The sequence below is a fragment of the Phaethon lepturus genome, unplaced genomic scaffold, assembly GCF_000687285.1.
Source record: "Phaethon lepturus isolate BGI_N335 unplaced genomic scaffold, ASM68728v1 scaffold19913, whole genome shotgun sequence".
Classification (NCBI taxonomy): Eukaryota; Metazoa; Chordata; class Aves; order Phaethontiformes; family Phaethontidae; genus Phaethon; species Phaethon lepturus.
The window spans coordinates 96,034-120,961 of record NW_010530229.1 but is presented as its reverse complement, the minus strand read 5'-3'; the positions used below and the strand labels follow the sequence as shown (position 1 = coordinate 120,961).

The 24,928-nt window shown below is 40.1% G+C and overlaps 1 protein-coding gene across 1 annotated transcript in view; it reads right to left on the bottom strand.

Annotated features, from left to right (window-relative positions):
* Positions 1-24,928, bottom strand: part of LOC104618584 (collagen alpha-6(IV) chain-like) — a 109,947-nt gene that overhangs the window by 18,388 nt on the left and 66,631 nt on the right. Inside the window, 19 exon segments of the mRNA XM_010284217.1 lie at positions 1-32; positions 449-520; positions 5,526-5,709; positions 6,301-6,480; positions 7,519-7,679; positions 8,591-8,695; positions 10,299-10,448; positions 11,279-11,389; positions 12,129-12,198; positions 14,055-14,108; positions 15,352-15,396; positions 16,338-16,397; positions 17,811-17,864; positions 18,914-19,006; positions 19,884-19,925; positions 20,064-20,099; positions 20,749-20,811; positions 21,233-21,268; positions 22,710-22,778. The exon segment at positions 1-32 is cut by the window's left edge and continues 94 nt beyond it. Of these exon segments, the coding sequence (XP_010282519.1) occupies positions 1-32; positions 449-520; positions 5,526-5,709; positions 6,301-6,480; positions 7,519-7,679; positions 8,591-8,695; positions 10,299-10,448; positions 11,279-11,389; positions 12,129-12,198; positions 14,055-14,108; positions 15,352-15,396; positions 16,338-16,397; positions 17,811-17,864; positions 18,914-19,006; positions 19,884-19,925; positions 20,064-20,099; positions 20,749-20,811; positions 21,233-21,268; positions 22,710-22,778 (1,617 nt within the window).

Here is a 24,928-nt window from a genome sequence, read left to right as displayed (position 1 = left end):
AATGCCAGGAAAACCTTTGCTGCCTTTGGAACCTAAGGGTAAAAATATATTAATAAATAATATTAATGAATGAATAGTGGAAGACAAAACCACAGCACAAGAAAACAGGATCAGATCTTTTCTGCAAAGCCAGTGCTGGAAACACTCACTGGATACACAATTTAAATGAAATAAAGTCTCAAAGCTATGGCTATTTCACCAGCTACATAAACACAGAAGGGGAGGGTTTGTGTTCAGAGGCTACTTGAAAGGGAAAAACGGTGCAGTCATTATGATCCTCCATGGGATTTAAGCCTAGTCTCTCTGAAAAAACCCCACATTGTTCTGCCAGCTAACTCTCTGGAATAACTGTCACTTAGAGGAGATTAATTAGCAGGTATTATCTTCCTTGAGGAATAAATGCTTCTTGGTAATCAGCCAGCGCTTTACAATCAACTTGTCTCCCTACCTGGCAGTCCTGGAAAGCCGGGGGTCCCTGGGGGCCCATATGCTCCAGGAACTATGCAGGGCAGGGTGATACCTAAAACAAAGAAACACTGAGGTTGCACACAGGCCCTTCAGCAAGACGGTCAGAAAAGGAACATTTAGTATCCAGATGTTTTTACAGGACATATCATAAGCGGCGGTGAGTGAACTGACGCACATCAAACACCACTGACGTCTCAAATATGTGATGTTAAAGAAAAAGCATTTGGAGCCTGGCGATTGTCTAATCTCATCCCTACTACTGACTTACGGCATGACCAGTAAAAGGTAGCAACTACTGCTGTGGGCTACTTGTAGCACCATATCCATGGCTTCCACTCAGCAACTGGTCCTCCCTATGGTAGGGGCTACGCAACAGGCATTGAAAGGGCAGTCTGTGACTCAGAGAGCTTAAGGTCCAGGCTGAGAGCTTTCAAAGTCAGTGGGAGAACAAGTGTTCCTAACTTTCCTAACTTTTAAAAACTGAGGATGTTTCTAAGCTGTATATAAGCAGTACGCTATAGTGTGAAATTCTAAAATAAATGTGCACACACAAGGTAAAATACATATCTAGGGAATATTGACAGGTGTTAAAAAAAACAACTTAAAAACACCCAAGAGTTTAGGCCAGAGAGATGCATGCATGGAGGGTGGAATAGCAAGAGTTTTTTATTTCAGCCTTACTCTCCAACTGCTTCTTCTACAGTCTGTCAGACTAAGAAATAGCCACGTGGCTTAAACGTTTATTAGTAGCAAACAAGACTCAGCAATTGCAAAGCTCTCTGACTGACTTCCACCTCTCACAAAAAGGCTCCGTTTGCACCAGCAATCCCTTTTCAGCAGAATGAAATTTATGTGGCGTTATCAGAGTTGCTAGCACATCAGATTTACCTGAAAGACCTCAAACACTTCCAACATTCCTCCTTGTAGGTCACTGACAATTTGAAGTCACATTCACACAGTCACAGAAATGATTATCACAAAAACTAATTCAAGACTTTCCAACTCCAGAAATGCTTCCAGCTGTTTTATGAGGAGTCTGTGCTAGAACTATAGAATTAGCTCCTATGCTGTAACAGCTGGCTTAACCTTAAACTATCATAGACATACTTGCTAAAAATGAAAATCTAGAAGACTTTGAAAGCTACTTAAAAGAGATTACATACAAAAGAAGACTACTAAAGCAAATTTGGGCAAGAGGGGTGTTTTTTTTCTCATTACTCTGAACACTTTTATATGCACAGAGAAACAGCTGCCTAACTGCACTGTTGCCCAGTAACTGCTAATTCAAATTTGCCATCAACTACAAGGCCGATTAAGGATGAGATAATCAGGTATCACAAATACATTGCTTCTCATTTCCTTACAACTCTCTTTGCAGGATCCTTCTATTCAAGCTCCATTCCCAGACTGACAAGCCAAATTTATTCATCAGCCATTCAAGTGCACTCCAAATTGTGACTGCTTTCAGTCCTGAGGAGGTAATCTGGTCTAAATCAGGCAACACTGGAAGTATTTCTTTCAGCACAGCAACACAAGTTAAACCCTTTTTCAGAAAAGATTAACGTTTTCAGATGACTAACGAATTTTCCTAACAAAAGACCCTGAGTCAAACTATTTCCTAGATAAATCCAATCAAGTCTGTGGACTTCTGTATGGATGATAAACATGGCTCTTTGCTTCTGACATTGACAGTGGGAGTAGGGGTCTCAAAACGACATAGGCCAGGACAAAAACTCATGAAGTAACCCAATGTGCTTCTTCTGGTACAAAGGCTGTAAAGTTCCCTACAAATTTTTTGGTTGAAACCAAAGAACTGGTTGAACCAAGAACTGGTTCAATGACATTCTTCTTGGGTTCTTCTCAATAGATTCCAACTCAGTTCACAAAAGGCTGTGTGAAAATCTTCTGACTTCGATGCCTACATCCAACCAGAGACAGAAAGTTAAGCTTTCAGTTTAGGGTCCAGCCCCAAACCCAGTCAGGGTAGGCAGATTTCAGCATCCCCCTCTCATGGTGCCGAACGACAGAGAGTGATTCTGGTTTGACCTCCCATTTCTACCCCCTTTCATTCCACCCTCAACCCTAATTTTCATGATTTCATTATTCAGGCTTGTGTGACTGATTTCATTATTCAGACTTGTGAGAAGAACGAACAATCCTGATCTCAAATTCTGTCTAGTTGGGGGCTGCTCAACAGGTATCAGCTCTAGTATAAAGAAACAAGCAAGGCTCATGTGGAAAGTGGGATGTAGCAGGGAACAAGAGGGAACACAACCCCCAGGGTGTCTAATCTACTCACATATTGAGATGCAATGCAAATTCTGAAGGAAACATCAGAACATTTTCTACTTTGATGTGAGAGAACAAAAGGTCAGTTCACAATTCATTGCTTTTATCTTGATGTAAGGCATTCACTGATAGCAAAATTAATTTTAAAATAACTATACTCATGATAACATATCTACACAGAGTTGCAGTAATGCTTCCATTCTTACACAAAGCCAAAGAGTGCTCTATTTTCATCTTTGACAGCAATTCGTCTTCATAGTTAGCACTAGCTTTAACAATAGAGGTTCAAAACTAAAATATCCATGATCCAATTTATGCTTTGAATGGATATGGGCACCTAATACCATGATTGCAAGACGTAACACACACATTGCTGCCTGCACGTGGGTACACTTTGACAGGGCATTCTTTTGGTAAAGTTACATGGTAGGGACACAAAATAAAAATTCCCATTCTGGTCTTCTGCAATCCTATGTGAGCCTGATGCTGAATGCTTTGTAAAATAAAATGTTGAGGTCCTTCTCTGAGCCATTTCCTCCTCAGACACAGTACAATAAAGAATGACGTTTTTCATAAAGCAAGCATTCAGGGCAGCAACTGGCATGCAAAGGGAAGTTTAATTAATACTGTTGCATTCACATCACATGGCTTTAAGGACTGTCTTATATAAGTTTTCCAAAAACAACTCTGTACAATACCATATCCTGTATTTTACATTACTAGCCAGCAGCAGAATCCTTGAACAATGGATATTTCATGTGAAGATAACTGAAATGCAAATAGGACTGTTTCCTTGTGTGTTTTGCAAAATGATGTAAGCAAGCATTAGTGTAAAAATTATATAAGCAAAACTCAGTGTTTGCCAGCTACTTAACACCCTACATTATCACAGTTTACACAATAATATCTCAGTATCAAGGAAATAAAACAATTATGAAACCATCATGTCAGGCATAAAAGTGAAATATGGGCAATTCCAACATTTTTGAGTAATCTCATAATATCAGGTAAAATCAGTCTAGCTTTTTATAAACTACTGAGTTAGACTTTTCCAAAGCAAGACTGTTTCACCCTGTTTTACCCTGTTATACTGCAGTATAAGAAATTATTAGTTCTTCCACCCACCCACATTTCTTTAACATTAGATGAAACCTACTACATCAAAGGGTCTTTTAATATATGCAAATTATTTCCTAGTATGGAGGGAATGATGCATTCACAAGTTTTCTTACACATGTCTATGGAGGTGCAAACTGAACTACCTAATGAGTTATTCACACTTTCCCAGATATTTTGACTATAGATGCTTTTCTACAAAGGACCATTCATTGCTAGCAAAGCTTTGATGTAGCATTTATAATAAGCTGGCTTCTGATGTGCTCCACAGAGTATCTAGAGTTCACATCATGCACAGAGCATTTTACTTTTACTTATCTTACAATGCAATTTTAATTTAGTGGATTTTGCAAGAGACAGTTTACCAAAGATGTAAGCATTCATAGCTATGAATTAGTAAAGCTTTTAGGATTTAGCATGTGACTTGAATTGGAAAAAAAGCTTATGCAGACTGTTCCAGTGGGACATTAATGGCTAGCTGTCTCCTCACCCCATAACAACCACCCAGCGTGACATTGATGTGAGGTAACATGCCATCCGGCATGTCTGTGCCACCTTCCCGGTGCTATTCTTGCCTAGCTCTCACCTCCCTCTGCGTTTAAGATTCCTCCAACAACTCCTCATACTGCAGTGGTCTTACCACCAACGTTTTTGAACTGAGAACACGAGTTTATCAGTGCAGAAACCTATGCAATAATATTATGCCTGCAAATTTAGTATGAGTCTGCATTATTGATACTAACTGAATTACAAAGCTAGAAGCCTAAGTATACACAGAATGGAAAGTACACTGAAAATCAGCAGCAGTAAAGAAAAAACACTGTGTATCTTAGATTACATTTAAATGGCCAACATAGAATCAAGACATTGTGACTAGCTTTCTGCAACAATTTTGTTATGAAAACATTTTCCATAAACGTTTAGACATGTGACTTTCCATATAACTCACTTTGAATTTTGAGAATTAACAGAAAACGTCATACATGAAACATTGTCAAACCTGTATTTACTGACTTTATCACTTGTCTTTATGGTATGCTTTAGGTACACATAATGACGTACCAACTAAGTCAAACTGGACTACCTCAGGAAGCAAAGAGCCCAGAGCTGGTTGCACCAGTCATAATCGAACTCCCTACCTGACTGTCATGACAATGTCTTATTCATCAATGCCTACTCATACATACGATGTACTACAGTTTCTGCTTTTAAAAAGATCTGTAGCTCTTCTTATTTCAGTAATAGTAATAGTTCTAAAAACTGATTCAGAAGTCTCAGATACCGGTGAATTACTGTTTTCACCTGAACAATGAAGTAGGCTGTACTTTTTAAAAACCTAATTTTATCAACCTTCCTAATTACCTTTGGTGTAAAATTGTTCTCCAGCAACAGTCATTGAGTAGCTCCATCCAACACTATTAGTATTTGAGTATTTGTTGCTTATTGTCTGTGTCCTCCTGAGCATGACAACTTGAGAAAGCTGTGACTGCTGTGTGAGGTCTGGTGAACCCACAAATCAGTTTCAATTTATTTAAAGAGCAATCCTTAATCTAATGCAATCTCTGGCTACAAGCACAGCAGTTAGTTGAGAGACATTTGACTTGTAGCAGCTTTGCACCTTTTCAAAGTAAGAGCAGACCAGTAACACCTACCTGGAGGGCCTGGAAGTCCTGCTTGTCCTGGAAAGCCATCCGTTCCTGGGTCACCTGGCGGCCCACGAACTCCACTAGGACCTGGATATCCAACACCAGGAGAACCAGTTTCTCCATGATGGCCCTTGGAGCCAGGTAATCCTGGTAGTCCTTTTTCACCTGGGAAACCTAGCCCACCATCACCCTGTGCACAGCAAAGACAATCACAGCTGAAAATCAGAGATGTAGGAAGAATATACACTATTCAATTTAAGAAATGGATAAGAGTTTGGTCAGTTCTGTGCAAGGTTCAGATGGGCCTAGGAAGGTACATGGAAACCACTGTAAATTATCCATCATTATTTCAAAATGCAGGAAAACTCAGTACTATTATAAAATAGTGTTTTATGTTGTATTTGCCAAAATGTAAATATTACATGTTCTGAAAACCATTTACTTTCTTTCTAATTAAAAAAATTCTGGTGTGATTTTTGTATTCCAGGATTTGACTCATAATTATACCTACAGCGTCTTTTCTCTTTTGGGACACAACATAAAACAGCATTAGGGTCTACCCCACTACTGGAAGTTTATCTTTTGACTGAGTAGCCAGGGGCATAATGAGTGCCAATTATTAATCCTGAGCAAGACAAATTCGTGTTCAGGGACTGTGAGATTTTTTATGTATTTGGAGACTGATCACAGGGCTAATCAGGACTAGTAAGCCAGGTCTTTCTGTTGTCTCTGTTCCTTATTCCAATTCTGAAGCACTGCTGCTAAATTAATCTGAACTTACTGGAGGGCCTGGTGGGCCTGGCAAGCCTGGAAGTCCATCCCTGCCAGGAGTTCCCGGGATGCCTGAAGGTCCTCTGGGTGCTATTGCACCACGGTCCCCACGAGCACCTCTGCCTGTTGCATAGGACAAATCTCCTTTTTCTCCCTTAAGGCCTGGAAGACCTTGCTGACCAGCTGAAGCCTACAGACCAAAAGATAAAAAGCCAGGAATATGAACATGCAGAGAAAATGCTTTGCTTCTCAAAAACGTTATATGAGGACAGGAGACAATGACTGGAGCTAGAAAGCATCTCCAAAGGGTTTCCTATTGTACACATTCCACAAAAAAAAAAAAAGAGAGAGAGAGAGAGAGAGAGAGAGAGAGAAGAAAAGAGGAGGTTTGGTTATTTGCAAATGTTTCAGTCAAGTCACTACAGCTTTACAGTGGCAAGCCAAGCCCTGGTATATAGCACTATAGTGACAGAATCTTGGATGGCACCTGGGAACATTACATCACTCATGATATAACAAGGTCCAAATATTGAATCTTATTCCCTATTACTTGGTGTGCTGCATTTACTGACACTGATAAAGATACTCTGAAGATAAAAGACTGGTATCTCTATGGACTACAATTTTCAAAAGTAAATACTGCCAATAAGCAATGCTCAGTACTTTGGAAAATCCTGTTTGTTATGATTGCCCTTTCATAAAAAACACAACTCAACTCTCACTAATATATTTAGCATACAGAAGTTGAGAAGGAGACTGCATCTATGCACAATTTTTATAGCTCTGAGCAATGATGTGGGAAGATCTCACCATTCAATTTTTCAGGTCTTCCATCCATGCAGCTGTATATCTACTTCTTCAGCCAGCCCTCACTTAAGAGCAGCCCTGGCTGTAATCCATGTATGCCTACGGCCAAGGCATACATGGGATGAACATGGGATGGCCCTGGGATGAATAATTGTTAGTTTTTCTCTTGACTGGTAAACATGCAACTCTCAGAACTTAGGAACCATTTCTGTCCCCATTTCATATAGGTGATAATTCTCTTACTTTCAACTTCTTTTCACAGATCAGTTTCTGGGTTGCTTTTTTTTAAAATCCAAACAGGTAGAAGAAATTATGCAAAAAAAATGTGTTCTGCTTTCACTTCAATCAACACCAGCAATTGCACATGGGCACTTTTTCTTCTTTAATTCATGACAACCAATATAAACTCTTCCTGCCTTACCGGAGGGCCTCGCAGTCCTGGTGCGCCCACAGTGCCTGGGTCTCCACCAATTCCCTTAATCCCAGGCACACCAGGGTTTCCCGATGGACCTGGTGGACCTGAGATGCCTTTTAGACCAGCTCTTGTAACTCCTCCATCACAAGCACAATCACCTGCCTCTCCTGGAAAATACAGTCAACACTCCAAACTCAATTTCATTTGGATAAAGACTCTTTTCAGTTGCAAGAGCTCCAAAAGCAGTATTTGATTCAGTTAGGACAAAGTCATTCTCATATGATTTGATTTTGTGCCTACTTTGTTCAGGTTATGCAAGTGTCAAGTATATGGAGCTCAGGTTTTGTCCAGGTTAATTTCTATGCAATGCCCATCACCAAATTACCATGTCTAGCATGAACCAAAGCACTTCTTGACCTCTTCCCAAAGGTTTAGACTCTCCTAAACAGATGGTTTTAGGAGAGTGCTAGGACAGAAGTCTTGTGGTTTTTTTAAAGGGATAATTATATGTCAGAGAAAGTAAACCCATACTCCCATTCATAGTAGGTTACAATGATCCTGAGCTGGATATCTTTGTATTTCCCTGAATTGTAACGGGCCATGGATCCAACAATCACAAAGCAAAGTGACGTCTGCATCACCATGGCTTTTGCCACTGGTTCTGTCACACCCTAAGACCCAAATTCTCATCATTTTTAGCACAGAAGAGAATCAAATTATGTTTCTCTGTCATTTCCACTCTATGTTGCAAAAAGCAGTGAACAAGATTTTATTTCTATGTCTCATTACGTCTTACAGCTTTAAAGTATAATTTACTTCGCTAATTTTCTGGGTATGTGATGTTTATCTGCTTATTTGCCTGAGCAGACTAGGAAGTAGGAAATAGGATTTTGCTGGCAGTGCTGTGTACAACTCTCTCTAAATTGTAAAGGTTTTTTGCTCCTTCAATCCATCTCAACCTCCTGTGATTTTTCATAAAGATGCTTCCACCTCATCCCTTAGCATATTAACCATCTGTAAATATCTTTCTGAGGCCCAGTGACAGCTAAAAGGCTCTCCCACAAGAAGAGTCAATTACCTTTGTACCCCTTCAGGCCCAAAGCTCCCGGCAGCCCTCTTTGTCCAGGCTCTCCTGGGGCCCCAGTCCTTCCACCCAGGATCATGTCTGGGGGGAACGAAGGGCCTATATGTGGAAAGAAGGCAAGCAAAAGCCATGAGAAAGCCAGATTTCCAGCTCATTAATTACTTAGAGAGTTAGTTATGCAACTGACAGAAATGTCACTGGATCAAACAGCAACTGTGGAAGTTACACAAGGAGATGCAACTTGGTTGGTATCACAGGCTGCAGTCCTCTGCCGTGTGGTTGCTTCTAGCTTCTCACACAGAAAAGCAGAAGCTCTCACAATGTGGATGCCAGAGTTTCATTCCTCTACTGCTCTACCATTGTACTTTTTCCAAAGACTTAATGTTGGCCAAAGAACTAACCAACCTGTAAACAGGGTATATAAAGAAAGGCAAATGACTTAACTCATGGCAGAAGTGCCTTTACAGCTCTGGGAGAAGCTGAGACTCATATGGATAGAAGTTAAAGGGACAAATCAATATATTGGTGACTGCGACGCGTGGCTATTGCCCTTTTTGTTGGCACAGAAGCTATCACAATAGGAGCAGCGTCTCTGCTGCTGCTGGCAGGGTAGAGTCATCCCCAAGGCTGTATAATGTAGAGCTCCTCGACTTCCCATTAAGTTGCTGCAGCTCAGGAAAGAGACTAAATGGCAAAAGGTTAAGGGGACTTTCCCTGTCCTTCACTTCATAACTGCAGAATTATTCTCTACACCTCTTTATATGCTGAATAGAATGAAACATGAGCTGACAGAAACAGCAATGGAACGTGATCTAACATAATCTAACACTAATGTGTCTGAAAACCCTTCTTCTCAGTGACAACAGTAAGACGGAGTGCTGACCAGCACCCGTCTGATGTTCCATGGAAACAAACTGCAACCATCAGCTAAAAACAGCTACAAGAGCTTTACAGACTCTGCAGAAAAATGAGCCGGATTTGACTAGCAAACAGTTATTGATAAGAAAGCACTTTTTTCTTCTCCAACAAAAATAATTTAATCAGACCATGCTCATTGGCTCCAACACTGGAGTGTGTGCGCTGTTTTGAAAGGTTGGCTCTCAAAAATAAAATGGGCTGTCTGAATTCAGTTTATGGCAGAATGCTAAAACACAAGGTTTCTGTAAAATCACCCCTTTTCATGTAATACCCAATTTCCAAGGAAAACAAACCGATGCATAATTAATACAATCAGGGCATCCATGCAAATGAAGATGTAAAAATAAAATCACATGTCCTTAGGTCTGAAAACTGCCTCTTCAGGCATCCTATCTGAGTCCTGGTACCCTAAATACCTACTCATAAGCCTAGACATTTACCCCAGGTTCTCATAAGGTCATGGTCTATTCTTTGTCTAAGCCAGTAGGAGACTAGCCTAGAACTTCAAAGTCCTCTGTGACATAAACTGTGTCTACACAACTTTGTACTTCAGTCTCTCAGGCTACTACTCTAACAATAATTCGCTCTATTTTCTTACTTCAGAGGGGTGGCTCCTGTTATATGTATTTAAGGTTGTGAGCTACAATCACAATGAGGTGTCAACTGAACATTTAAGATTTACACATGAATAATCCACGTTGGCAAAGAAATAAATACATAAATTATTATTTGTCTTGTTTCACTCTGAATCCAATATAAAAACAGATGTTAAAAATATACATACGTGGTGAACCAGGCAATCCTGGTGCTCCTGGTAGACCTGGTAAACCATCCCTGCCGGGAATGCCTGGTAATCCAATTGTTGCTCTTCCTGGTTCTCCCACGTCACCCTTCACACCTGGAACACCTGGAGACCCTCCAGGGCCCATTCCATCTAGACAACAATGACACAATGAGCAGCCCTCCAGCAGCAAAAACGTTCAAGTGTTTTTAATGTTATGAAAATTACTGTTGGGCCCTGAACTGCAACCATGTTAGCACAGAACAATTTATAATTGCACACAAAGGAAAACTTACTAATCAGACGCAGAAACTGGCTCCCATTTACACACTCCTTTGGTCATCCAAAAAAATTCACAGGGCTGCACTTAAGTCCCACTGATCGGTTAGACAATTAACTATGTAAGACTGCGGTTTATTTATTTTCTGATTTCCATTGACTGAGATAATTTCCTTAGTAGCTCCTAGTCTCTGGATCATTGCAGACCAGGACTTCACAGATGACATTCAAGTGAAACAGAAACTTTTAAAGTGAGATCTTTGATGGGACAAATGGGTTCCATCTACAGTGAGTTTATCTAGCCAATCTGTTAGCTCTCTATTGCAAATATGAAAAGTCATTAAAAAAATAACATTTGCTGTTATTTAAAAGGTAGGAAAGGTTCTGCCAATCAACGCATTTGGAATGGAAATCAAACCACCAAGCTCCTGTGTACACTGCTACACCAAACATTCACAACTGAAGACTTACCTGGGCTGTAATCAGTGTGGGACTAATTCTGCTCCCATGCAAGTCAACATACTTGGTTCCCCTGTGTGTCATCCCTGCCTCCTCTGTCTCACACAGCAGTCTGCAAATCAGCCAGCTGAAGGAGCAGGGAGAGGCTTGCTCCAATACCATCACCATTTCCAGGCCACTACCCAGAGTCTTCTCAGCAGCAAACACAGAAAAGAGCCTAAGGGCACTGTTAGCGGCTGCTTTACCTCTCTCCAGGCCTGGAAATCCTGGAGCTCCTGGAAGGCCTGGTAAACCACTGATCCCTTCATCTCCTGGAGGACCAGGTATTCCCAGGTTTCCAGGGTCACCTGGGGCACCTGTTAGACAAATACAGAAAAACAAGAAGGAAAATGTCATGAGAATGTCTGCTGAGAGACTCTTTTCAGTCAACTACCCTGGTGGCCACTGATCTCACTGACAGAAAAGGTTGCAAAGCGTGTAGCCGTAAGCCTGTTAGTCAAAGTTAAAAACGATAGGAAAAATTCCTCCAGATCTGTCAGAGATTGTTTCAAACTTGACTGCATGTGAAGGAGGAAGAATAGGAGAGATCATACAGTTTGTCCCCTTACCTTTATAGCTTCAGAGACTATTCCCATCTGCACCTCATTCAGCTGTGGCATTAATTAAGCTCATTTTCTCAACAATATTCTTGCCACATTGAACAATAAATACGAGGAGAATATCATTCAGAGTACCCATTTCCAAGCAACACAAGGAAGCCATTTTTCCTTAGTACACTGAAGAAAGACATACAGGTAGACACACAGCACTTCTGCATGCTCACAGACAGTCAGCCTCCCAGGCACTAAATTTCATTCTGCCTTGAAACATATCGTTCTGCAAGGTGGGGATGAAAGGTTTATTGTAAACACTGAAGCTATAAACATGAGACCAAATGTATCTGTATGCCAACAACACAGAAATTAAAGGAGAAAATAACAAGGGATGGGTTAGACCCAATATGCAATGTGGAAAAGTGGTAAAATAGAGTAAGAAGGAATAATTGGATCAGAAAGGTGCTTTAGATGAGTTCTGAAACAAAATGGAAACAGGTACCTGAAATGACTACACCTTCCCTGTCAACAACAATAGGAGGGCCTGGGGGACCGATGTCACCTAATTCACCCTGCAGAAGAAAACAGATTCACACCACAATCAGATGGGTGATGGAGGGGAAGACTGCTTGTCAGGAAACTTCTTGTATTATGGTAGCAATGTCTGTGGTCATTCACTGACTAACCATCATTCTTTGTCTTGGTGAAGAATTCACTTTGTTCTTCTGCTATTCACAATCACCTGCTGTCCTGACTTACCTACTCCCTGCCTGATGAAACTGATGGCTGCTTCAGATAAAGTGTTTGCTACTATCCAGCTGTCCTCTGAAGGCATCCCGTTACCTCAATAGGAAGCACAGACATGTATATACCATGAACAGTTATCACCTCAGCACAGGAACGACGTGGACCTGTTGGAGCAGGTCTAGAGAAGGCCACGAAAACGATCAGAGGGATGGAACACCTCTTCTGTGAGGACAGGCTGAGAGAGTTGGGGTTATTCAGCGTGGAGAAAAGAAGGTTCTGTGAAGACTTTATTGCAGCCTTCCAGTACTTAAAGAGGGCTTATAAGAAAGATGGGGACAGACTTTTTAGCAGGGCCTGTTGCGATAGGACAAGGGGTAATAGTTTTTAAACTAAAAGAGGGTAGATTTAGACCCGATATAAGGAAGAAATTCTTCACAATGAGGGTGTTAAAACCCTAGTGCAGGTTGCCCAGAGAGGTGGTAGATGCCCCATCCCTGGCAACATTCAAGGTCTGGTTGGACGGGGCTCTGAGCAACCTGCTCTAGTTGAAGATGTCCCTGCTCATGGCTAGGGGGTTGGACTAGATGACCTTGAAAGGTCCCTTCCAACCCAAACCATACTATGATATATTCAAAATATGCTATGATATCAGTATATTGACCAATATCAGGTAGATCATATTTGTTCACCTTGTGGTAAAATGAGAGACCTGCTATGAACATACACATCTTTAAAAGCATTCATCACTGCAGCTATCTGCTGCTTTGGAATCTTGAATTTCAATAATAGGAGCTACTAGGAAAATGGTTTCCTCCACAAAATTACCCAGGGTAGAACAAGCAAGTTGGGACAAACTGCAGTATCATTCCTTCCTCTCACTCTTAATACAGTATCAAACGCTCTTTGAAATAGCAAGTGCAAAATCTGACTGTTGTCCAAACTGCCATCATATTTAGAATATAAACAACATGCAGCAAACCAAGGCAGCGCACTTTGTTGCTTCTTCCAGTAACACTCCTGTGGGCATAAACCTGCACTACTTCTTCCCTGTGTTCTGCACAAAAAAGCCCTTCAGTGCTTGCATTTCATATGTCTGCCAACCATATGCAAATAAGTATACGGTTATATATGTATAAGGCAGAGAAGTGTTTTTCACAGCAAACTACTACCCAACCATTTTCCACTCAGTCTCCCGATGTCTGACTGCCCAAGTTGTGAGATATCCAGAAAATGTCTGCTATGCATTGCCTATCTCCAGTATGAGAAATCGAACACATTCTTTGCAGGCTTGTCAATACGTGTAGATCTGTGACCTAAGACTTCAGCCAGCCTTGGCAACTATCTTAACATCCACTTACTTCTACCTAATCCTGCCTCAACTGTCCAGTAAATATGGCATTGGTGTAAGGGTAAAGGAGACCAGAAAGACTACACCTACAATTCTAAGTCATGAAGTTACATGAATGAACATTTGTAAAGGTATCAAAATATCTTACTGCTCATAGTTCAGCAACCATTCATTTTTATCCTTAACAATGAAGTAAATGAGGAACAGAAACATAGTGAAAATTACAGTGATACAGAGGTAAAGAAGATATTTGATTAGGGCAATGATACTTATTTATTCATGCAAATATCTTTAAAAAAAGCAATGCTTTAGTATTTTCATGTGAGAAGCTACCTTCATGCCTTCAACTCCATCCAGTCCGGGATAGCCTGGAACACCTGGATGACCCTGCAAAGTCACACAGGGGAACACTGTTACATTAAGATGTTAATGTTACACATTAAGATACTGGCTTTATTTGTTAGCTGATACATCTGCAGTGCCTGGACTTGAATCACAAACACAATTCATTTTCTTACCACACATTTGCAGAAAAAATAATGAAAGTGAAAACTGATGCATCAACTTCTCAGCATTCAGAAAACACCAGAGCTCCTTAAGTCTCCTTGTACTGTAAAGATGGTGAGAACTTGTGAGCAGGCATGAGGGTGTCCAGATCAGGAGGACACCTTGGAGTTCTCACAGAACTGTAGAAATTCTTGTGGAGTGAGGAGCCTAGAACATTATTTTCCTTGTCCCTCACGCTTTCCCCTCCACTCTGTTCCCCCTCCAACAAATTATTGGCACCAAGACATTTAAAGTGACACTGGGAGACCCAGCTCTCCAGCTATCCATTTCCTGGCAGCATTTTCAGGGACATCAAAATTCCTCTTCTGGGTGTGTGACTGGGAATCTACACAGAAGTGATCCACCCTACTGGGTAACATATTCAACCTGGCCCAGTATTCATTGCAAATCCCACTGCCACTGCAGACAAAATGGGATACTCCAAGAGCTCTGGAGCGGGGAACCTTAACTGGAAACCTTGCCTGTGATTCTGAAGTCTTGGACAGCTGTAGGCCCCAATATAGCCTATACACAGTATTGTTAAGAAACTTGCCATAAAGGCCTTGTTTTTAATCATATAAGTTTAACATATAGATATGAATTAGATTATATTGGAGATACCATCACCTTCAGTATATCTTGAAAAGGACATACATAAAACAAAATATACAAGAAAGTGACTGAATTCTAGGCTGCAGAATAAAAATTGTATTTCTGAAAGTTGCTTTCTTGAACAACTTCCGCTGCTCTACCTGCAAGTGGAAGTGCTTTAACACGTTTTCAGTCACTTGGACATTTCTACTCCAGAAAGGGGAAAAGTGGGAATAGTTGATTGTTCCAGGAGGGAACGTACAATTCCATATCTGTGGAGGTGGTCCTCTTAATGTATAGGGATAACTAGAAAGACAGTTAAAGGGATCTAGAGTTTTACACAGACTTTCTAGTTAGCTCTCACCAGTTTAATAAGGCAGGTGCATTCATCCATCAGAGAACTTGGTGCCACTAGATAAGGAAGTCAGCAGATCTTAAGCAGTTAGATGGTTTCTGTAATTGTAAGTACAGTAAAAAGTAAAAGAAATTTCACCTTTCTCCCTGGAATCCCTTTAGATCCATCCAGTCCCAAAAGACCCTACAACAGCAAAAACACATTAACAAAAAAACATTATCAGAGGTTCCATCTCAGTTTGGTCTCAGTATATCAGGCTCCAAATATCTCAGCACCAAAGAATGAAAAGGTAAAACTTTCAGAAGAAGAAGCTACCACTGGTTGTCCATATCTCCCAAATATTAACAATCATAATTGAAAGAATTCAGCAGAATAGCTGATAAAAGAAGTCTTATCTTCTTTAGCCATTGTCTTTCTAATCTATGGGTCAATTTAAATAAGTCATGGTGTCTCAACTAACTAGGAAGTTAGGTAGATAATTTGTAATTATAAAGACATGAAACTTAATGCAACCAAGACTTTCTATCTTGACATTTTATTCTGCACATGCAGAACAGAATGCCTTGGTCCTCCTGTTGTGTATAAGCACATCTCTGCAGGGTCATGGTGGTTTGAAGAACCTATGTCTGGTGTGTGATGGAGCATGCTCTTAACTCCCACATTCACTGACGAGTTAGACCAACATCTATTGCCAGCTTGCCCATGTCTTCCCCAAATATCTATCTGTGTTCTCCCACGGCTGGTTTTGGCACTGGTTAAGAGGTCCCTAGAGGCCCTGCAAGACCTCTTTATTATCTTTATTTGGACCTCCCGCAAGCTTCCTTTTTCTGCAAAGCTTTCAAAAAAACCTGGAAAAACACAGGCCCCTGTCAAGATCTCTACTAAATACTTCGGTACGATTTTCTCGGACTGCCTTGTCTATATACATTTTTCATCTCACCTTTAATCTGAGACTTTACTGAGATAAGAACTATCCATTGGTTCTGTTGTTGCATGGCGCTGGCTATTATGGGATCCAGTCCTGTGTGTGAGACTCCTCCATGCTTTGGGAATGCTTCTGTTGATGAAAGGCCCAATTCATGTGTTTGAGAACAGGCATTTAAGGACTTTGTAAAGTTACCTACCCTGCCACCCGGTAAGCCAGGCACACCTTTTTCTCCTTTTTCTCCAACACCTCCAAAGCCCTGAGGAAAAATGTCAACATTAAATCTGTGATATGTTTGGAATTGAATAGCACAGCCCTAAGACAAAAGGAGCACAACCCCATTTATTAATATACAGTACAACAGAGAAACAAGGGAAACTGACTGTTTCCACTGTGACTCTTTTGCCCCAAAAAGAAAACCGGTACCAACCAGACTTGGCAGTACGTGCAGTACATTATCTTCTTCATTCCCCATGGCTTCCACCCATTTAAACCATGGCACATCTCTCAGCAGCAAATGCAAGTACCCCATGCTATAAACAGCAAAGGCCGGCCACTGCTACTCTGGATTGTATTCTACATTTAGAAATTATTTCAAATCTCATTTCTTAACAGTGGCAGCTCAAGAGAGTGCTCAGAGTATCCTTTTTCATTTCTAAAGCCTAAGAATGACACAAAACTAGCATTTTCACGCTCAACATTTGGGAATGTTTGGTGGTTTTCCCAGTCAGCAAGAAATATTAAATCAAGAGATAGAACACCAGGATTTAATTTCAGTGAGAGTTACAGTAGTTAAGCAATTTTCAGGCTTCAATCTTGAAATATCTTATGGTTGTGGTTAAGTTCACACATATGTTCAACCCCATCAGCTTTAATGGGCCTCTTGTGATGCATAAATCTCAACATGCACATAATGGAACATGTCCAGAAAGGCTAATAACAAACTATGCTTCATGTACAGTTTTTCTTTGCACGTCTTTCTACTAAGAACATCTGTACGTTGAAGAAACTGGCAAGCAATTTATCTTGTTAGTCGGAAGTTCCACAAAATATTTATTTCCTAAACTTATCAAAATAACCTGTGTTTACAAAAGGTTATAAGCTGGGAAATAGCTTTCTGGAATCCAGGAATAAATTGTTGTTCTTGATTCATACAGAGAAATGCTACACATTCCTGAGTTTATGAGCACTAATGTTAAACAGCCCATTGTAAAACTAGATATACATAGACAGACAGAAAGATCTGCACGTGCTTTACAACTTTAAAGTAAAATAACAGAAAATACATTTAGACATAATTAAAGGGAAAAAAAAGGGATTTAAAAAAAAATATATGACTAGTGCTCTGTGAGACATCAAGAAACACTGCCATCAAGTGGCCAAGTAAAGGGTTGGTCTGCTTGCAGGTCTGCACACTGTAGATGACATCTACTGAAATGACGGCTGCTTTGTAACGTCTATAGTAGGACAGCATTATCTTCTTTGTATCTCCAGGACAAAACACTATCAGATTACAGTTACATTCTTTAAAATGTCCACAGGACTTTTTGATCAGATTTGCAAAGTACTCTGGTGCCTAGAAACTCCTGTAGAGAGCTCGTGAGCTATTCAGAGGGTGTTGAACCATTTAATCCGTATTGGGCACATATCAAAAACTCTCCTCTGTCCTTACCGGTATGCCAGGCAATCCTTTGTCTCCAGGGAATCCTTGAGGGCCTGGCTCACCCTGACAAGAGGAAGAGGTAAAGACAATAAAACACTGTGCCTGTGACAGCAAGTTTTTCCCCAATCTTCCCATCATGCTCCTGACTCTTAAAGTAAGGCCTTGTAATTTGTTTGGCAGCAAGTATACTTGGTTTGTGTCATCATGTGCCAGATACAGTGTCTCTCAGCACAGTGCCAGTGCATGCAACAGATTGTTTGTGACCACTTCCCATGGCTTCAAAGACCACTACTTGGGAACTGTTGTTCTACTGTCCTCCACTGCTATAAGTCAAATGAGAAGCATTTCATATCATCATCTAGGGTATTGGAACGTGCACAGTATTTCATGGAAAGCAGCAAAATAACACATGATGAGATAGCATAATGTCTTCACAATCCTGCTTACAAAATCAAGAGTGAGACACAAGTTTGAATCTCACCTCACACTAATGTAACTCCACCAAGTAAGACAATATCCTCTCATGACTTATGCAGGGGTTCAGGCAAGCTCAGACTGGGCTCCCAAACCAGCCTGCACAGGTCCCAGATTAATTCAGTACGCCTAAATTTCATGCGTGTAGAGAATCTTTAACATAAGATCCATACAGCTTTCAAAAAACAATGATGAGCTAAACATGTATCTCAGTAAATGCCAGGATAACAAAGTAAAGGAGAGAAATTTGATTATTTCAGAGTAGTGTGCATCACAGGTAAAACAAAAGAGATGGAGCTTTTTATTTATTTCTGTAAACGGATTTGGGTTTTTTGCTTCAGTTGACACAATTTCACGTGTCCAACAGAAACAAACTGCAGTTCATTTATTTTTAGGATTAATGATGAAAACATTTAAATAGTTTTCAGATTTCTTCTTCTGAGAGATACGCATTCTCCAGTGGTCCACAATGCTCTGAGCTAAGAATATTTTTATTCAATAGCCACCTGGCAGATTAAGCTAGTACAGAAAATGATTTTGATTTGGAAATGTAACAGTCCTCACTGTCCAGTAACTTCATTCAGTCTTGAATGAAGGAGCATGGGGAGGGGGAGGGTTTGTAAACTGAATTTACAGACCTTTTCTCCTTGCTTCCCTTTTGGAAATCCCATGAATTCCAGTATTCCAGTGGATGGTGGGGGACCTGGAGGGCCAGGCAGCCCTACATCGCCCTGTTGGCAAAAGAGGAAGCTATGAACATAGGCAGAACTTGGTTGACTTCCTATGAAAGTGGCTTGCAAATCAGAAAAAAGCCACTCTAATTATATTCCATGTACATAATATCTGTGTGCCTGAATGCTGGCACAGGAGTTTGGTCACGGAAGTCAAAAGATCAGACTGAAAATTAAGATGAACAAAATGCATTAAATCTGTTTCAAAAAAGCTGTGGATATAAAACATGGCAAAGAAAAAAAAAAAAAAAAAAAGGCTCAGCTTTTGAATCAACAGGAAAACATTCCAGAAAATGCTTGGGCAGAAATATGAAACAAAAGAAGACAAGAAACAATTAGAAATGCAGAATGCTGAGAACCAATTTTAACAGCAGCAGAATCAAGTCCCAAATTGAGAACTTCAAGAAGCCCCATTACTCCAGTGTAAATTCTCACACAGACCGCAGGACACCCATTTAGGATAGTGAGATTATAAATTACACATCAGTTGATCCAAAGAATATTATAAAAGCCAAAAAGAATGAAGTCAGTAGAATAATTCAGTACAAGAGGTGAGGGTTCAAAGAAACTGAAAGACAGAGATTTAAAAGATGTTTAAGGACCTCATGTCCCAATAACCTTGAAAATACTGTACAGAATTGAGATTTTCCCCTTCCCCCATTCATCCAGAAAAAGCTCCCATTCTTTTTCTGTGTACAAAGAGATAAGGAACCAGCAAGACTCTGTAGTATTTGGACTGTTAATCAGCCCAAGAGGAGAAAAGAAAAAGGAAAAGAGGAAAATGCTAGAACCCAGCCACTTTCTAGAGGACTGAGCTATGAGGGAACACTAGAGTATTATTTCACGCTCTTTCTGTAACAGAACAAGTTTCACCTACTTTTTCTCCTTTCTCTCCTTGAAAGCCTAATCCCATGTTACCCTAGGAGAGGAAAAAAACTAATGATGAACAAATAATAAAACAACAGCAACAACAGCATCACTACTGTCTAGGCCCACAGCACTGTTATAAAAGCCAACGATCAGGTGCAGAAAGAAGGCAGGAAAGGTAAGTACTTACTTTTGGACCTGGTGGCCCAGGGGGACCCATTGGACCCTAAATGTGAACAAGATCAAGATTTTATTTCTTTTGACTTAGTTAGGATGCACACAATTGGAGCAATACTGGGATCTGCAGTGGTACCTGAAATTTCAACTCTTGCCCCCAAAGCAAAAGTAACTGATACACATGATTTTTCAAGTCTTCATATTGGTAACAGACAGCATAGCCCTTTGGTACTGTAGTTAATTACCAGCAAACTTTTAAAAGCAACAAACATATAGTTCTTTTTTACCTCTGCCCAGTGGAAACTCTCTTGTAGTGTCTTGAAAAAGCAACTCTTTAGCGTATTTCATAATGACAAAAGCTCCAAACTTGCTGAGACCAGCATATTCCCTCCAGTCCCAAGAGGAAGAAGTGCTCAGAATTGTGTAATGTAGTGTTCGTAGACAGCACTCCAGGGCTTTGCTGGAGCCCTCATTCATGATTGCTGCTCTGAACACTGCTCTAAAAAGAAGCCTTTCCTCTTGTGATTAGATTAAACTGTCTAAGTTCAAGTATTCTACGCTTAGAGTCAGCTGTGCTCGGTCCTTTTAGATGCACAAACACTTTTGCTCATTGTCATGACACAAATACAGACAAGGAGGGAAAACTGCCAACATTTTGAACTGTTCTATCAACAAGGAAAACAGTTGAGGTCTCCTACCTGCAAGCCTGGCAATCCTATAGGTCCTGCAGAACCTATTGGACCTGGAAAACCTTTTGGGCCCTGTAAGAACACAGGACAAATACTGAATGTATAGCACTTACCCCATCAAACCCCAAGCAAAGACGAAGTAAGTCTCAGGAAACATTAAATAATATCCCCTAAGTAAGTATGCCAATTTAAGTACTATAAAAATGCACTTCATATTATTAGATGTATTTTGAAAATCAAAGTTACAGAGTTCAATGGTAGAAGGGAGTTTGATTTGAAAAAGGAAAAGTGAACCAGATAATAGCAAATTCTGACTTCTACCATAATGTGGATCTACTCATACCGTTCCAAAGCTGGAATTGCTCAAGCTACTGGTATCACACACATCAATACATGGCCTGCTAATTTGAAAAGTGTCCTTGAGAACCAATACAAGAAAAATTACCTACTTAATATTCTTTAAAATCATTATGCACCAAATTAAACAACTTACAGAAATTCCATCCAATCCAGGAAGACCATTTTCTCCCTAAAAATTATAAATGCGTTAGTAAAAATTACTCTATGTTATTGCAACAAACTATAAGGAACATTAAGTTTTGTATAAACAGAAATATTTTCTATTATTTATATTTTAACACTTGTGCTTCCATATTTAAATTGAGTAATGGAGAGATTCCAAAACTCTGGAGAAATTACAACCATTTTATTTATGGGTAACAAAAGAAACTGAAGTAGTATGAAGAAAAATTGTATTAATTGTAAAAACACTGGAAAATACAATATAAAAACTTTCATTACAAAATCGCTATAAAATATGTACAAGTATATAACTATTACATCACTTTATCTGTATTTCCCATAAATACTGAAGTAAATAAATAAAGATCTATTTGACTTTTACCAACTTAGGAGTGTACATAGTGTGGGTAGAATTTTAGTAAAGTTCTTCATTTTGACCAACAAAGACAGCGTGAGGAGCCTTACATGACAAAATAAATTTCTTAGTATTTTCAATACTTATGAAGCCTGAGGCTGCTAAATATTGCTGAATTCAGTACCACAAGAGGTACTGAATCCTTTGTAGATTTATTCCAAACCTAGTACTTTTATCAAAAATCAAAACCATGATAAGCTGGTGAGTGTTTGTTTCAAGGCAACACAGAACCAAACCTTCTACGTGAGCATATTCAAGAACCTCTGCGCTGTTCTGAACAATAAACTGAAATTGTCTATCCTTAGTTTGTATTTCCTGCACAAGAAGTAAAATTACAGACTTGATACAGACACTTCAGGGCGAGGTCCTTATTATAGAGTAAACCCCTGAATTCACAGCAGCAGTGAATTGAATACTATGAGTGGGAGATGGTATTCATGTATTTAAACCGAGAATATGACTGATTACTTACTAGTACCTCCCAGCACAAAAACCACTGGGAGGCAGCTGGGATCTCACAGCAGAAATCTTAACATGCATTTGCGAGTTTCCCGAGCTGTTATCTCAATAGACCTGGCACACGCAAAGATATCAGTTACAGAAAAGTTCCAAGTGTAGGTGAAGGGCTCCTCCTTTGCTTGCAATCTAGAAACATGTATGCTACCTCATATAAGTCAGGATAAGCTCACAAGAAATTCCTCACATCCATGGTTTGACACCACAAACGAATGGTGCTAGCTCTCCAGAGACCAGCAACTACACTGAACAGTGACAGGATGAGCAATGTCCCAGCATCCCGGTATGGGATGAACAGATCTCTGCAAAGACCAAGCTATTCCAAGTTCTGAGAGTATTCTGTGTTGTCATTAATGAAGTTATTTTAAGTTCTTTTTCAGAGCTCTCCATTCAGACATACCCAGAATACCCATGTCTAACATCATGAGCAATCTAACCTGCAGCATCAGCCCTGCAACATGTAGGACATCAAAGTGTTTCTTGTACTGCATTTTATCCCAGAGATGACAAGTCTTACCTTCATTCCTTTAAGACTACCTTGAGCAAAAACAGGTTCTCCTTTAAGGCCCTTTGGACCAGGATGACCCTGATTTAAAAAAAAAAAAGTAAAAAATACATTTCTGGAAAAAATACTGATTTAGTTTTGAAAGAATTTATATTCAGCATAATGAACAAGGCAAACTCCTGGCTCCAGTAAATTGCAAAAGTACCACTGCAGCTTTGTCAAAGAAGCTGTGGTATTACGAGAATTTAAGACTTCCCGTGACTTTAGAAAAACAAAGTTCTGCAAACATTTTCTCTGGTATTTTCTTATTTATATTAGGTTCCCTTTTATTTTAGGCCTTTGACAACTTTTAAGATCCTATTTGAATGTCTCACATGCTGTAACCCTCCTGTTCATATACATATCAGTGCCATCCAGAGGGATCTTGACAGGCTAGGAAGGTGGGCATACGCCAACCTCATGAAGTCCAACAAGGCCAAGTGCAAGGTCCAGCACCTGAGTTAGGGCGATCCCAAACATGGATTCAGGCTGAGTGATGAGTGGATTGAAAGCAGCTTTGTGGAGAACAACTTGGGGGTACTGGGGGATGAAAAACTGAATGAGTCGTCAATGTGCGCTCGCAGCCCAGGCAGCCAACTGTATCCTGGGCTGCATCCAAAGCGGCATGGCCAGCAGGTCAAGGGAGGTGATTCTGCCCCTCTACTCCGCTCTCGTGAGACCCCACCTGGAGTACTGTGTTCAGCTGTGGGGCCCCCGCATAAAAAAGACATGGACCTGTTGGAGCAAGTCCAGAGGAGGCCACAAAGATGATCAAGGGGCTGGAGCCCCTCCCCTATGAGGGCAGGCTGAGAGAGTTGGTGTGGTTTAGCCTGGAGAAAAGAAGGCTCTGGGAGGACCTTACAGCAACCTTCCAGTACCTAAAAGGGACCTACAGGAAAGATGGGGAGGAACTCTTTGTCAGGGAATGTCGTCATAGGACAAGAGGTAATGGTTTTAAACCAAAAGAGGATAGATTTAGATTAGATATTAGGAAGAAATTCTTTATTGTGAGGGTAGTGAGACACTGGAAGAGGTTGCCCACAGAAGTTGTGAATGCCCCCTCCCTGGAAGTGTTGAAGGTCAGGCTGAATGGGGCTTTCAGCAACCTGGTCTAGTGGAAGGTGTCCCTGCCCATAGCAGGTGGTTGGGACTATATAATCCTTAAGGTCTCTTCCAACAACAAACCATTCTATGATTTTATCTCCTGTTTAACACTGTAAATCAGCAAATTTTTTTTACAATCAATGAGAGAAAAAAACTGGTAGACTGCATGAATCTTCTGAAAAAGCTGCCATAATAGTGCTAGATTTACCCAATTTATTTTAATTTTGATCATTCCATCCAATTTATCTGAGGTGATTTCATTTAATTGCCAACTTAATTTGAGAAGGGTTGGCTGATCCAAGCAACTTTCCTTGCCAAAAATGTAATCCTACAAGCATTACAAAATAGAAGTTTGAGCAGCAGGTATGAGTAAATCAGTTACTTTAGAAAGCAGTACTTTCATTTGACCTTATTCCTTCAGTGTTTTTCAACATCATATGAATTTCAAGTCTGGATGACATGTAAAGATGTCTTAGCACAGTTTAGAAATGCTGAAACAAATGGCACTATTTACATCCACCAGCTGTATTTTCTTCCTCCTCTTCACGTATATGTGCAAAGGAGTTCCCTTACGCGTACGCATTAGTCACACAACCTGTGTTTGTAAGATCAGGCTTAGAATGTGAACAAATATTCAAATATTTGTCAAATATTTTAATATCAAGTCAAATATTATTTGTTTACACTTCAAAAATAACATACTTTTATAAAAGACTAATTCCCAAAAGCATTTAGGAGTGGAGTTCTTATAACTAATCCTTACCCACTCAAAACAGACTGTAGAGCATGACCCAGCTACCTTAACCTCATCTACAGTCAATGCAGAAAAATGGGCATCTCCAAAGACAATTCATCCTGAAAGGTAGAGGTGAAGGTAGAAGTGCTCTCGCAAGTACCACTCTCTGTAAGAGGGGAGTCCAGATGAATAGATCAGACACCTAACTTTAAGGTGTCCAATGCAGGCTAGATAAAACTCCAACCTGGTAGAAAAGTGTTTTCAAAAGTAAAACACATACCCTGGAAAGTAAATCCTATTGACACTCAGTGAGACTGAAGCTTTTGGCTATCTTAAGATCTGAATGAAGGCA